Source organism: Mastacembelus armatus, chromosome 9, assembly GCF_900324485.2.
Source record: "Mastacembelus armatus chromosome 9, fMasArm1.2, whole genome shotgun sequence".
In the NCBI taxonomy this organism is placed as follows: domain Eukaryota; kingdom Metazoa; phylum Chordata; class Actinopteri; order Synbranchiformes; family Mastacembelidae; genus Mastacembelus; species Mastacembelus armatus.
Genome location: NC_046641.1, coordinates 10,738,928 through 10,752,527, shown reverse-complemented (window position 1 = coordinate 10,752,527; position 13,600 = coordinate 10,738,928). Strand labels below are relative to the sequence as shown.

General features: G+C 41.2%; 1 protein-coding gene across 2 annotated transcripts in view; it reads left to right on the top strand.

Annotated features, from left to right (window-relative positions):
• LOC113138710 (RCC1 domain-containing protein RUG3, mitochondrial-like) overlaps window positions 1–13,600 on the top strand; it is a 274,667-nt gene that overhangs the window by 43,639 nt on the left and 217,428 nt on the right. For both annotated transcript variants that reach the window (XM_026321378.2, XM_026321377.2), the window contains exon 4: window positions 816–1,050. In XM_026321378.2, the coding sequence (XP_026177163.1) occupies window positions 816–1,050 (235 nt within the window). The remainder of the gene's footprint in view (window positions 1–815; window positions 1,051–13,600) is intronic.

Below are 13,600 nucleotides of genomic sequence, written 5' to 3'. Positions count from 1 at the left end.
ATCAATACAGGCTCTCGTGGGGATGGCGGGCAAGGACCTTTCGTTCCCCGTTTGTGGAAATAATGGAGAAGACTGTTTGTTATTTTTCTCAGACATGCCGCAAACTAGCAGATATGGCCGGGGCATTGCAGGTTATGACGCTGGCTCAGGGAAACAAATACAAAGAGGAGCATTTTATCAAGAAGCAAACAGCAGAGCTTTGTTTGAAGCTGCTGGGATCTCACAGGTCACAGGGGTGCCTGGGCTGCGTTTGACCAGCTCATCTTGAAACAGGGTCTTGGATGTTCTTTGTTCATTCACACCAGGGACACGGAGACAGTAACACAACCCTCAGCTAAGTCATTTGTACAGCTCCAAATTGAGTTAGGTTCAGTTATTATTTTTTTACCCTGGAACATAAAACTGACCTCACTGAAATATGCCTGTTAGACCTATTGTACACGTGGCACTTCTACATATACCACAAAGACAACACCACGGTTGGAAGCTAAAAGTGATATCTACCGAGATCTTATCTTTTTTTTTTTTTTTTTAAATAAAATTTTGTTTTAGTGATATTTGTAGTGAAATGGAAAGCAAAATGATTAAAAAAATATATTTAATGTTCAGTAGAATAAAGTTTATACCACTGTTCTGCATTATATCAAACAAAATACTGTGCAAAACAAAAAACTTGATGAATGATTGATTTAGACAACATAATATAAAAGCTATTGAACTGTGCTGCCCTGCCAATCATCCTCTTAAATGTTTGGATGTCCTTTACACGTTAAAGTAAAAACAGTCAAAATGTGTTTTCTCTCTGCTTTTTCTAGACTGGGTGATGGCGAGAGGGCACTAAAGGACCAGCCAGTTGAGGTTAAGTTGCCACAGGAATTGGCCGCTAAAAGAAATGAAGCAGATGTGAATCTTGTCAATATAGTTGGTGTGGCCTGTGGAAGCAGACACTCCTTCATATGGACTGAAACTGGGCAGGCCTACAGTTTTGGGAACAACTTTTATGCCCAGCTAGGCTATGACTTCCAGAGGGCTGACTTCAAAGAACACCAGGTATGATGATTACGGTGTCTTTACAGTTCAATAAAAGCTAAATACATGATTAATATTTGCACCTTCACTTGAGTTAACACACCTCATATTCAGTATAAGCCTAACACACAACTCTCACAAAAAAAAGTGCACTCACATTAAAACCAATGCGATTTTATAATCCCCACTTTAAACATCTACATAATCTCTACAGTATAATATCATTATTTTTTAATTCATTGTTGAGAGAGAGAGAAAGAGAGGCTGATGGAGGCAGGCCTGTGTGACAGATACCTCAAGGGCCTTCATGGCTCTTTGCTGGTTGTCTCTATCTCTGTCCTTACATGGCTTACCATACAGTAGCACGCTGCTGAACCATACAAATCCTAAATTAAGTGCTGTGGAATTGAAATTGACTCTCTTGTGAAGTGTTCCACTTGCATTGGAGCTTAATTTTGCCTACTCATATCATTTGATTCAGTCCCTCAGTCCCTCTTTTGCTCGCTGCAGCCCATCGCTCTCTCTTCCTTCTCATGCAAAATAAGCCCATTTACCGCAATGTGACAGTGTCTAGCTGAATGATTGCCACTCAGCACTTGATATATGGGTGTGTGCCTCTGTGCGCATGTGTATTGGATATATTATATCTCCAACAGATTTTCCCAGTCTCCTGCAGTTATATTAGTGCATTGTTATATATTAGGGCTTTCAGTTTTTTATACACGTAATGTAATGGATGGCTTTAAAAAAAAGGAAGAATATTTCAGTCCAGTCTTTTTCCCCCAAATAAGTTTTCATTTGTTTCTGTTTCTCATATGCTAAAAACAGAGTAGAGATGCTTATAGTCAAAACCTTTTTATCTGCCTAGTGAGTAATAGCCGATTTCGCTCTTGCTGTTAGATGAAATTTTTATAAACTCTTTTGGCATTACTTCAGCTGAAGTATTATCAATCTCTATTTTTTGTGTTCAGTTACTGTTTTTTTATTACTGAGGATACTGTTTTCATGTTACATTATTTGTTGTTTGTTTGGCCTTGTTTCAGTAGTTGAATGAATTCTCAGAAAAGAGGCCTTAGAGGTCATATGAGACTGCTCTCACTCTGTGTGGGGGCGGTGCAAAAACTATCCAGGCACCTGACATCAGAATGAAGGCCCAAAGGCCAAAACTATCACCTTGTCCCTGATAAAGGCCACAAGAATCTGTATGACTGTGCCCATCCCTCACCTCTCTCCATGAAAGTAGTGGATACTGAAGGGGTGAAATTCAGCAGTGGTGGCAAAGAATAGACTGGTGGTATCTGTATCCCAGAGTCACCCTGCCCTCTCATTACAGCCATACCAGTGGCCTCTGATGGCCCCAGGTGGAGGCCCAAACCTGGCACTCTCTCTTGAATAGGCTCCATCTTCTTTTATCCCTGTTACCTCCAAGTTTTTTTTATTCAATAGGTCGACAAGCTGGTCCTCCTCCAGCTATTCCCACAATCCGTACTATACGATACTGTCTATTGTTGTAAAGAATCTGTAGGTTGGAACTGCAGGCTTCACCCCTAAGGCTCCGTTTCTCCTTACTCTCTGAAATGGAGGGGTAGCTGACTGCTGAGATCTGAGAAACACTATATTCTATTCTTTATTGGCCCAGTGATAAGGTGTTAGGATTCTGCTCACACCTGTGAGCCCTTTGTTCAGACCCACTATGGCATTTCACCTGCAACAGACAAGGTTAGACAGAGCACCTATTTAATGGTTTGATTGACATTATTTTAATGTCACACCATAGGGAGCTATGTCTGTGAACGGAAATGAAAGTTAATCTTTTTTCCCCTCTCTCTCTTTCCCCTCATTAGGACAATGACATTGTCTCAGAGTTTTGTGTTTGTATGCAGACAGGACAGTCTCTCTAGTTCTCCATGTGCTGTTTTATATTTAAAAAAATGTAAAAAGAATTTGGGGTTACAGGCTATATCGTTGATTTAACTTTGGTCGTATCATACCGGCATCATGTATCATAGGTCTGTTTGTTTTTGTGTGTATGAATTTTTCTCCCTGTATACTTAGCATGACTGAGTCTTTAAGTAGGTTAATACTGACTAGATGAAAATGTACCACCCATTGTCTGTATTTCTACAAAACTAGGCAAACACAACTGTGGGAGTATGAAAATAAACTCTGTTCCTAAGTGTGACACGTGTGCAGCTTGAGCTTGGCACGGCATCTGTGTTCAGCCTGGCTGAACGCAACTTGTTTGAATGTCATATTTATCCCTGTGTTTTGTCAGAAAATTAACTTCCTGTGAGTTTGCGGCAGAGCCGAGCATATGGCCACAGCTCTCTGGAGATGACAGCCTAGCGGAGCGGGAGCTTGCCGGTGCCGCTGCCCTGCTCTGGCGGCAGATGCTCCGGGCTTCTCCGCGATTAAGTGGAGATCATCACTGTTTTCTTTGAGCACCGCTGTGCCTTGTACTCTGAAGTGTTCCGTTAATCACTGCCTGCCTCCCTGCCTTTTCCACACACTCTGCCAAAGCACTCATTAAGTTTGAATCTCCCTCTCACACCTCGCTTGCTCTCCAGCTCAATACATTGTGTGACTAAATCTTAGCCTTTTCTGCAGGAACACACTGCTTCGTTGCACCTGTTTGCTAGAGGGCTCATAAAAGCCATAATGCTTTGTGTAATCTTGTTTGAATGGTATATGATATTCCAACTCTGACCCTTATCTGCTGTTCATTCATTTATAAGGGATTGTGTACATACTGTAAAGCATGTGTTTCTTTTTGTGTTACTCAATGTTTTCTCTAGTCTGCGTGTGCTGATATAGTCTGTATTTGAGTTTCTCCCCAAGTGCCAAGATGCTGTCTTGTTTTCCAGTACAGGCCTCTGAGGGGACTGAAGCCTTTTCTGCGCTTGTCTTTTTTTTCCACTGGTGCCTCCTCCTCCTCTTTCGGCATGTGATTAGGAAACACTGCTAGACACATTTACAGTTGTCAAACATTATTGTGTGTGTGTGTGTGTGTGTGTGTGTGTGTGTGTGTGTGTATGTGTCCGTGTGTGCGTGTGTGTGTGTGTGTGTGTGTATGAGAGTGAAGGTATATTGAATTTATAGAACCAGAATCCAGGTATGATGTAAATCAAAACTCTAGTCAAATGAAACAATAAAGATAGAAATTGAATCTTAGTCAGTCCGCCCCCCTCCCCAACTCCGCCAACCCCAGTATAAACACATGCAGTTGTGTATTTCTCCTGCAGCAGCAGCCATCCATTGTTATTGTTAAACATTATGACACGCTTTAACCCTGATTGATCTTGATCTCCGACACAAATAATAATGTGATTACAGGCTTTTCTCTGCTTCTGTCTTCACAGCAGTGGAAAATAACATTAGATATTTCCTTTCATGTTAATCGCTTTGGTTGGAAGTATACCTTGGTGCACGGAAAGGCCTCAGTAATGCCTCCTTTCTTCTAAAAAAAAACATCCAAAATAACCTATTTGCAACACACCCACACATACATTGCTTAGCTCTGTAACACTATTATTCTGTACCCATCAAAGCCTGGCTTGCTTGTCCTGGTGCAGCGATCATTCCCCCACAATAGCAGGATGGCATTACCGTGCTGCTGAAAGCATCTGCATGGCAAAGCAATAACATGCACCTTGTAAATAAAGGGATTGATCCTGTTCATCGCTGGTTGGATTTCTTGGATAAAGCTGTGGGAAACAGATCCCTATTCCATCACACATCGATATACAGACCCTATTTCCTCATCCTCAAGTTTACTTTGCAGTAACTGCTTCTTAATCTTGTCTGTCAGGCTGTCAGGCAGGCACACAAAAATGTATGTTTTTTCTCTCTGCTGCATTGGTTGCTCGTCAGACATGCTGATTAGTGCCAGTTTGCCTCTTTTCAATATGTAGATACCCAGATAGAAAGCTCTATTTATTGAGTCCAAGTACCAAAATAGCAATTGCTTTTCTCAATCAACTATGAATAAATTGGTTTGCATTGTTGGAAGAGGTTTATTAGTGACTTTTTGAAGAGGCTCTTGAAATTACTTTCAAATCATGCTGAGTTGACAGACAGCTGGTTTAGTGTTCATTCTACGGTGCAAGGTCATCAATAAAGGATAATGTTACTTTTTTTTTTTTTTCATAGTTCAAACTGAAGGAGGGCCATGCCCGGAGTACCTTCTGGACCCACATATTGTTATTCAACACTAAATGTTGATCTCATCTACTCAGAATCAAATCTCTTCACAACTGTACAAATTGCTGCTGTGCTGTTGGCAAGTTGCAGCTAATTTTTAAATGAGGAAATTCCTTGTCAGGAGCAGCCAAGGGAGAAGGTGTCAGTTTGATACCACAAGTACGGCTGTGCGGGAGCATAAGTGTTCGCTGCGCTTCGGTGACGGTGCGTTTGATTTCAGCACTGACCACCGGTGATGCCAACCCTGCAGTCCTCATATGAGCTGCCTCATGAGATGCAAACATAAACGGCCTCCCCCACATCTCACTCAGACTGATGCTACTGAGCGAGAGGGAGAAAGTAAATGAGAAACTGGCAGACAATAAAATCACTGTATAGCTTATACTTCTATCAGTTGTCTATTGTTACATTGCAGTTACAAGCTATGCAGTATGTGGGAACTCAATGTGGGTGTACAGCGACCTAGACTACTATACCCATCTCCCCTAGGGGCACCTCAAAGAACGCTTGTTCTGTTCCTTCTCTTAGGCCCTGGGCTGAAAAATGAGAGGCAAGGCAAGTGAGAGACAGGGAAAAGAGGAACTCTCAGTTGTGTAGGAAGGCAAACCTGCGCCTCTGGAGATCCTGCGTTTTTTTTCTAAAGTACCAAGACAAACCCATCTCTCTGACTCCTCACTCCCTCTGACTTGTTTATGGTCACAGTGCTGAAATTGTTCAGTATGATGACTTATGCTGCACTCTGGAAATCACTATAGGCATTCTTCATTGTTTGCCATTCTTTTTGCCATTAGATGTTGTGCAAAGTTTGCTCTTGAAATATACATTGTTGTCTCAGTGTAAATGAGAGAATATTGTTTGTGACCTTGTTTCAGTTTGAATCATATGCCCCACTGTTTCCCAATATGCCCCTAGTGTATGTAAAGCTGAAAGCACATTTATTACACATCAATAATTCTGTACATTTCCTTCTGGAAACTAATTCTCATAATAGGATTTTGTCAATGTGATTTGAATAATGATCTCAAAACATCCCATTTTGGGCTACTTAACTAAATAGAATATTACTGATTGCAACACTTATCCATGGTTGGGGTTTTGGTAACCTTCTTTTCTGTTTCTTGCCAACAGCCAATTTTCTCTCAATTAAAGCATGATATTAGCACTCAGTAGGGCATAAACAGAAATAACCGTACACTACTGAATATCATGCCTTGATTATGAGCTTAAGAGTGGGTGTACAGATGGATTCAGTTTCTACACTCCTGCTAGAGTGCTGGTGTATTTATGCATGTGCATGTGTGTGCAACATAGAGAGGAAATCACTGCCTGTGTGTGCAGGATTGTGTGTCTATCTAATGCTTGCTGGAAGTTACCAGCTTTATCCAGTTAAAACCTCTGGAATGGGAGGACAGGGGGAAACGAAAGACAAAAGTCACAGGTATAGTAGGAGGAAAAAGTGTATCATTACATTGAGAGTCAGTCAGTGGTGATGCCAGTTGGCCAAAGTTAGCAGGAAGCTGTCCTAGTAAATGGCAGCAGCTGCTCGCAGTTCGAGAGAGCATGTCCCAGTCAGAGGAGAAAAGCGATGGCATCTACATTAATACTACCTTAATGGCCCATCTGGCGCTCCGTAGGGTCCCTGGCTGCGCCACCGACTCATAGGCGTTTGACAGGCAGTCTCCAGCGCACCAGACGCGCATGGCATGCCAAATGGCGGGGAGACGCCTCCGTGGCGCACAGATCTGTCAAACTCTCTCTGACGCTGTAGTAACACAGGCAAGGGAAGTTAAGGCAAGTTTTCACACGTGATTGGTTCTTGACATGGATAGGGGGAAGGAAGGGGGCAGGAGGAGAATGACTGGCTTGTCTATCTCTCTCCTCTGCACCCTCCTCAAATGCAAACACGCATATATACACACGCTCACGGGGCACACACATAATCGCAAACACACTATCCATACTACATGCTAAGTCGCCATGACCAGATTAAACCTCAGTAAGAAAGGCAGGTTAAGATTAGCCAGTGGTGGATTCACTCTGCTCTGATCGCATATGGAGATAACAAATATAATTTTTGCTGCTAGACATAGCTTCTCTTTGTAAACAAATATTGGAACAAATTGCTTCATTGGAAGAAATTGTAGAAGGTCTTATCAATACACCACAGGGGTTTCTGGCTGTAATTGGCATAATTGGTTGAGAGCAGGCTGCAGCCCGTAATGTAGCACAGTGATGCACTTTGTTGGAACTGACTGATCATGGCTTTAGGTATATAGCTTGCCCTTTCAGATATTTAAAGATAGTATGCATGACTTAATATGTAAGCAGACTGTAGTTCTCACCAATGTGTTCTGCTTGTTAGAGAAATAATTTACTGTCTGTTTTACCAGTGGATGATCTCACCCAGATTCCTACTTTGCCCTACGAGCTTGGCCTTTCTGTCGGCCCCTGTTGAGCTGCACAATCCTGGCACAGTGGAGGTTTCTCTCAGAGCATGTCACATTCTGCAGTACCCACCAGCACAGATCACAGTCCCAGAAGTCTGTATCACACCGCTGCTGGGAAACTATGCTTTCTTTCTATACACACATGCTTTCTTTTTCTATGCAAAAGTACAGCAAGAGTACTTTAAAAAAAATTTGCTCCCGTTCTTTCTCTCACACTTTTTCTTAAGGACATTTTGAGAGATAGCAGCAGTTCAAAACTGGAACGGAAGGTTCTTTAGAAAATGCATTTCAAATGGCTTATCCAGTAGGTAGCCCCAGAGGACACCTCAGGGATAAACCTTGGCAAGAAAGAAAGATAGAGGGGAAAAAAGTGAAATTGGAAAGAAGACACAGCCGTGACTAAAACAGTAGAAATACAGAGAGAAAAGGTATCCTCTTAACCTGCCGACGCCTCTTCAGAGGAATCACGGTTCTCCATATCAGTATTCACTTTGTGAACATTCTGCTGTTTATAGAAAAAGCCTAGATCTGCAGATGTCTCTTGCCCCAGACAGTCTCATATTTAAACAGCCACTGCAGGTGATTTCTAAATGACTCTCGCCACTGTTAGACACTGTCCCATTTTAGTTTTCTTGTTTCTTTTTTAGTGCTACTGGTGTGCCTTATACTGTCCTTGCATTCAAAGTACACCAGTGGATAAAAAAAGGGGATATAATGTTTTATTTTAAACTAAATAAAGCAAAACTATGAAAGTTTGGGGTCGAGGAGAGGTCAGCTGGACGACAGCTGCCAGAGTTTGTGTGCGAGAAGGTATAGGGATAGAAGAGAAAGAGCCTGAAAGAAAAGGGAAAAGGAAAAAAGTGTAATCAGCAAAATGGGTTTGGAGGAACTGAGGTAAAAGAGCAAGAGGAACTCTTCAACTTTCACTCTCATTCCCAGATGTGTCTTAGGCAAGATGTAGCCTTTGAAGAGCTTGTGGCAAAATAGGCAAAATATGAATACACACACACTCTCCACATTCCCTCTTACTCATATACTTCCTCCTCTTTCTTTTGCCACCTCTTTCACACTCTCTCCACATTTCTCTCTCGTTATCTTTCTCTCTGGGCATCTCCGTTCCTTAGTGGCAAACCCAGCTGGGGGGATTCTGTAGTACTGTTAGTGAACCTTCACTGTCTCCTTCGGCAGGCAGCTGTCCCTGCACAGCACACAAACACACACATGCTGCACGTACCCATGTCTTCCCTTCTAACTATGATTCACTAAAAATATTTTCACATTTACATATTCGACTAGGTCAAAATGGATTATCTGCAGCTTTACACAGTTTGTTGAATCTGATATTTCCAAATAGAGACACAGTCTGATGATGATTTTTATCAGCAGAACCAAATCAGGACAGGACTCTTTCCCATAGCATGACCACCACTTTTTTGCACAGTATACTCTAAAGCCACTAGAGGGAGCTCATGCCAGGAATCTGTTTTACAGTACTGTTGCTCCAGCAAAGCGCTTTCAAATGTTCTCAGTTCTGTCATTAAAAACAATAAACTGTGCTACAGTTTGGCATTTTTGACAATGTAGAGATAATACTCTCTAAAGCTGACAAGAGACAAAGACAGGAGTATTAGGAGTGTGCTTTTTTAAAATGCAAATACAATAATAGCTTCTCGTGCTTCTCTTGTGAACATACATATCTTCCACTCTGAGTCTATGTGTGCAGTGCAGAGGTGATAATTCAACAGTTGCTCAGAAGCCTGAGCAGGGTGTATAATGACAATAACAAAGAGCATGCCTAGGCATGCTTTCAATCTACTCCCCAAATGTAATGAGGCTGGGCAGAAGTCTGGCCATTCCAATTTGATCAAAAACGGGGGGAAATCTGCAAATGATTTATTATATCCTGTGGAGATTCATCAGTTACACATGTCAAAATGATGCTGAGCCGAAAATTAAAAGGCATCTTTCGTCACCATTATTTTCTTAATATAGACAGAAAGTGGGAGCATGAAAACAATTTAGTCAGGATGGTAGAGGAAAACTGTTTTATCTGGTTTAATTTAGAGCATATTTTCATTTATTTGATCTTATTCCATACATTTTTGTTCCAATCGTTTCCTTAAAAAATAATAGGTAAATAGGTTACTTAATATCACCAAAGCTCTCTTTCAACATCATTTTTCAAATATGGTCAAAGTAGTACTTGTTATGCATTATTTGATTTATTAATATAAACCTTTATTAGTTTTTTCTGACATGAATATGCACATTTATCTCTACCTTATGTGCACCTTTACCCTCTTGCATTTCATCAGCCTGTAGAAGACTAACATGTATTGCTAGTTAATCATATTTTTTCTGTCCCTGTCCCTATTTAATAAGAGTGTGGATGTGACAGCATGTGAACTGGAGTCCCACAGTTGTCTTGCCATAACGTTACATGATCATCCCTCTTAAGTTACTAAAACAGGCTTGGCCGATGGGATTCGCTGTACTGTGCGCGTCTTCTCTTTTCCACTCCTCCTGGCCTTTTCCTGTGACAGGGCTGCCGATGATACAGATCCGCTGTGACATTTTACATTGTGCTCTCTAATTGCAGCAACTGATAGTGAAATAGCTCACCATACAGCTGCATAGTTCTTCTTTTTTCCACCCTGTGCCTTTTTTCTTTCTTTTTCTTTGATTTTTTTTTTTTTTTGCATGGGTTGGTTTTACACTAATTGTATTGTTCAGTTGTTGTAAGATGATGATATCAGGCATTTCTCCTTACTAAACAACTCTATCTGTAGCAGAACTTTATTATATGTAAAATTGATTACTTACTGAAATATTTAACACAATATTTTTTTTTATTTATTTGAACCCCCTCATTTCCAGGATTTTGTATATGTAAGCAAACCGTGTTTGTGGGCCAGAGTGTCAATGTCCATTACTCCCTTTGCTCTGGTGTTGTCCTCAAGTGTCTCCACAGCCTATGACTCCCAGACAGAGCCAGGATAAACCTGTGTGACAGATGCGGCTCTAATTATACAGTTGTTTTAAGACTGTCAGGTTGCAGCGAAAAGGGAGCCAGCCATTTGGGAAAGTGAAGGAGGAGGGTATAGAGTAGGAAGGAGGGGGAGAGGGGGACGGTTTGATGGACGGACATTGTAACACCAGCATCTGGTGATAGCTGCAGCTGGCATATCGTTCTCCCACCGCCAGCTTGCCAGCTAAATAAATATTGCCACGATCTGTCTTGTACTAGCAAGTGTAAATTACTTTAACACGTCAATAACTAGTTTACAATGATGTTTTTTCCTGCCATTTCAGAACATATATTGATTTCACATTGCTGTTAAATGGCATGAGAATTGTTTCCCTCACCCTGTACTTTGTTTTTCATGTAGACTCCCAATGAACTTGGCAGGACCTGAAGAAAAAAAAGGAAAAACTGTATCGATCATGCAGTTATTCTACTTCTCCACTGTATCACAAAACATACAAAACACAATTCATCATACTCAATACACTGCCTGTTATGATCGCAGATATCACGTTTTAGTTTGAATAAGGGTCAGGTTTGTTATCGTGGGCATGTATATGCTTTGCTTGTGTGCTTTTTGAGACATGACATTTTAACTGCAGTTACATTTTGAAGCTCAGTCTCACCATCTGCATCATCATCATTTAGCATAGTAGGAAAACCTTGCTCTGAAAAGTGCATCTGTTTTTTTTTTTTTTTTCTTGCTTTGTTAAGTAAAGCTGATTATAATTAGCATAGAAGACTCAAATCTATGGTGTCAATGTTGCCAGTATAATTTTCCATTTCATGCTGTTTCAATAGCTTTCTAGATAGAGAGAAGTAATTAGTTGAGAAAAGTGATTCAGTATGAAACAATGTCTACAACATACATTTTTTTTTTTTGTGCATTTGATGTTTCAAACCAGACTGACTTCATGGTTGTTTTTTGTGTGGATATCTACACGTGCATTTTGAAATGGGAGCAGTGCACGTGTGTGGAACATCTCTGTAGGCGTGCGTACATTTCTATAGTCTGTCTATTTTCACTCATATGGGTTCCTCCTCTTGAGGACAGATGTTGGGAAACCCACAAAATCAGAGCTGAAGCCGCACTATAATCACTGCGATTTTAATCAAGGTCTCATATTGTGACCCACTTATTTTCTCACAGTGCTGATTGCACTGCAGTGCAGTGACGACTAGCATTACAAAACGGCAGCCTATGATTAACCTTCACATCATATACATGTCCATAACCAGCATACAGTGAATCCTAATCCCAAAATTACACCCACTTGGAATGGAAAACCTCTCCCTTTGTCAAATTTAAACATTTTCCTCCCTCATCCTCCCATCTTGACATGACACAATGATGATTCCTGCTTCCTGCATATGAGTAAATTGAGGTGTGTCTGGGTGTATAATACTCAACTGACAGTTGTTCGGTCTGACAGACTTTTTTGTGCAAGTACACACTCTATGACCCCCGTATTTTATTCTTTATAAATTAAATTCACAGAATATGATACAAATGAAACCTACTCACACACGCACGCACACACACACCCACACACACACGCACACCCACACCCACACCCACACCCACACACACACACACACACACACACACACACACACAATTCTGTTACAGGCTTTTGAGAGAATAAGGAAATATTCTAACCTTCTTACTCATTTTCACCAGCATTATCATTTTCACATCAGTGATAATAAAGCAGATTGATTATTCATTCTCATGCTCCAACACCATTTAATTGTGTAGCCAGAACACTCAAACTTGGGGTCAGCAGGGCTCTCTCTCATTTACACAGACACATCAACACACATTCAGACAGAAATCTCTCTCTTTCTTTCTCTGCCTCACAGATGCTCTCACTATGCCTTCTCAAAGGACCCCCCGAAACATGCCCAGACTGGAATTTGCCAAAATATCCATTCTCCTATCAAACCCACACTGCGTCCTATCTCAGTCCCATCCTACTTACTCCTCCAACATCTCAATTAATACCCCTCAGGTGGCACAGTGTCCTGCAGAGCCACAGACACCGTGGTTGGAGATTCTCTCTGTAAATGTTCACCACAGATGCAGTGTTGCTTTCTTTTTCAACCACGTCAGTGAACTATTACTTAACCCTCAGCTCAACACAGTAGATTAAACATACGGATTCGTGAGCATTTATCAGATATGTGCATGTATGTGTCTGTGCCTTTGCATTTAAAAGTTGGTCCTGTTTTTCCTCGTTATGAGGATTTAGAGACTTTGATTTTCAGCATTTTCAGTTCAATTCACTGTGAAAACACTTCAGTTGATTGGTGTTTTAGGTTAATATATATGAGCCAAAAAAGTCTTTATTGTGAAAATAACTGCATAGATCACATGGATACAGCTAATTTTTCTTTTTCATTGTGGTTTATAAAATAGGAGTTTATAAAATATAATTATTAGTGGTTTTTACAGCTTGGTAATGTATGAAAGTTGAACTGCTACAAAGGAAGAGGGCATTAGATTCACTCTGTATGACAGCCATACAACCTATACCATACCTGTAGATTTGCAGCATCTCTGTCCCCCAGTTTCTCTCCTCACCCTGCTTGTTCCTGTTCAGGAGCTAATGGATTGTTGTGGTTTCCAGGGTCTGCTCCAGAAATGTTCTCCTGCGGAGATCTCGTAAGAAGTGCCCTCAGCTGGTCCCTCCGTCTGCCATTAGGCCTCTCCACACTTTTTATCCCTAGACCTCAGAGACCTCAAACTGCCAAATGAGTTGAATTATGGCCAGTTATGTGGAGTGGACCTGGCGTCATGGGGGAGAGGCCTGAGTCAGTGGAACTAACCACACTCCTGACCATTAAAAGGCAGCCTGACACTGCCTCTTCATCTTCCCCCCTGCTCTCAAAGGCCAGC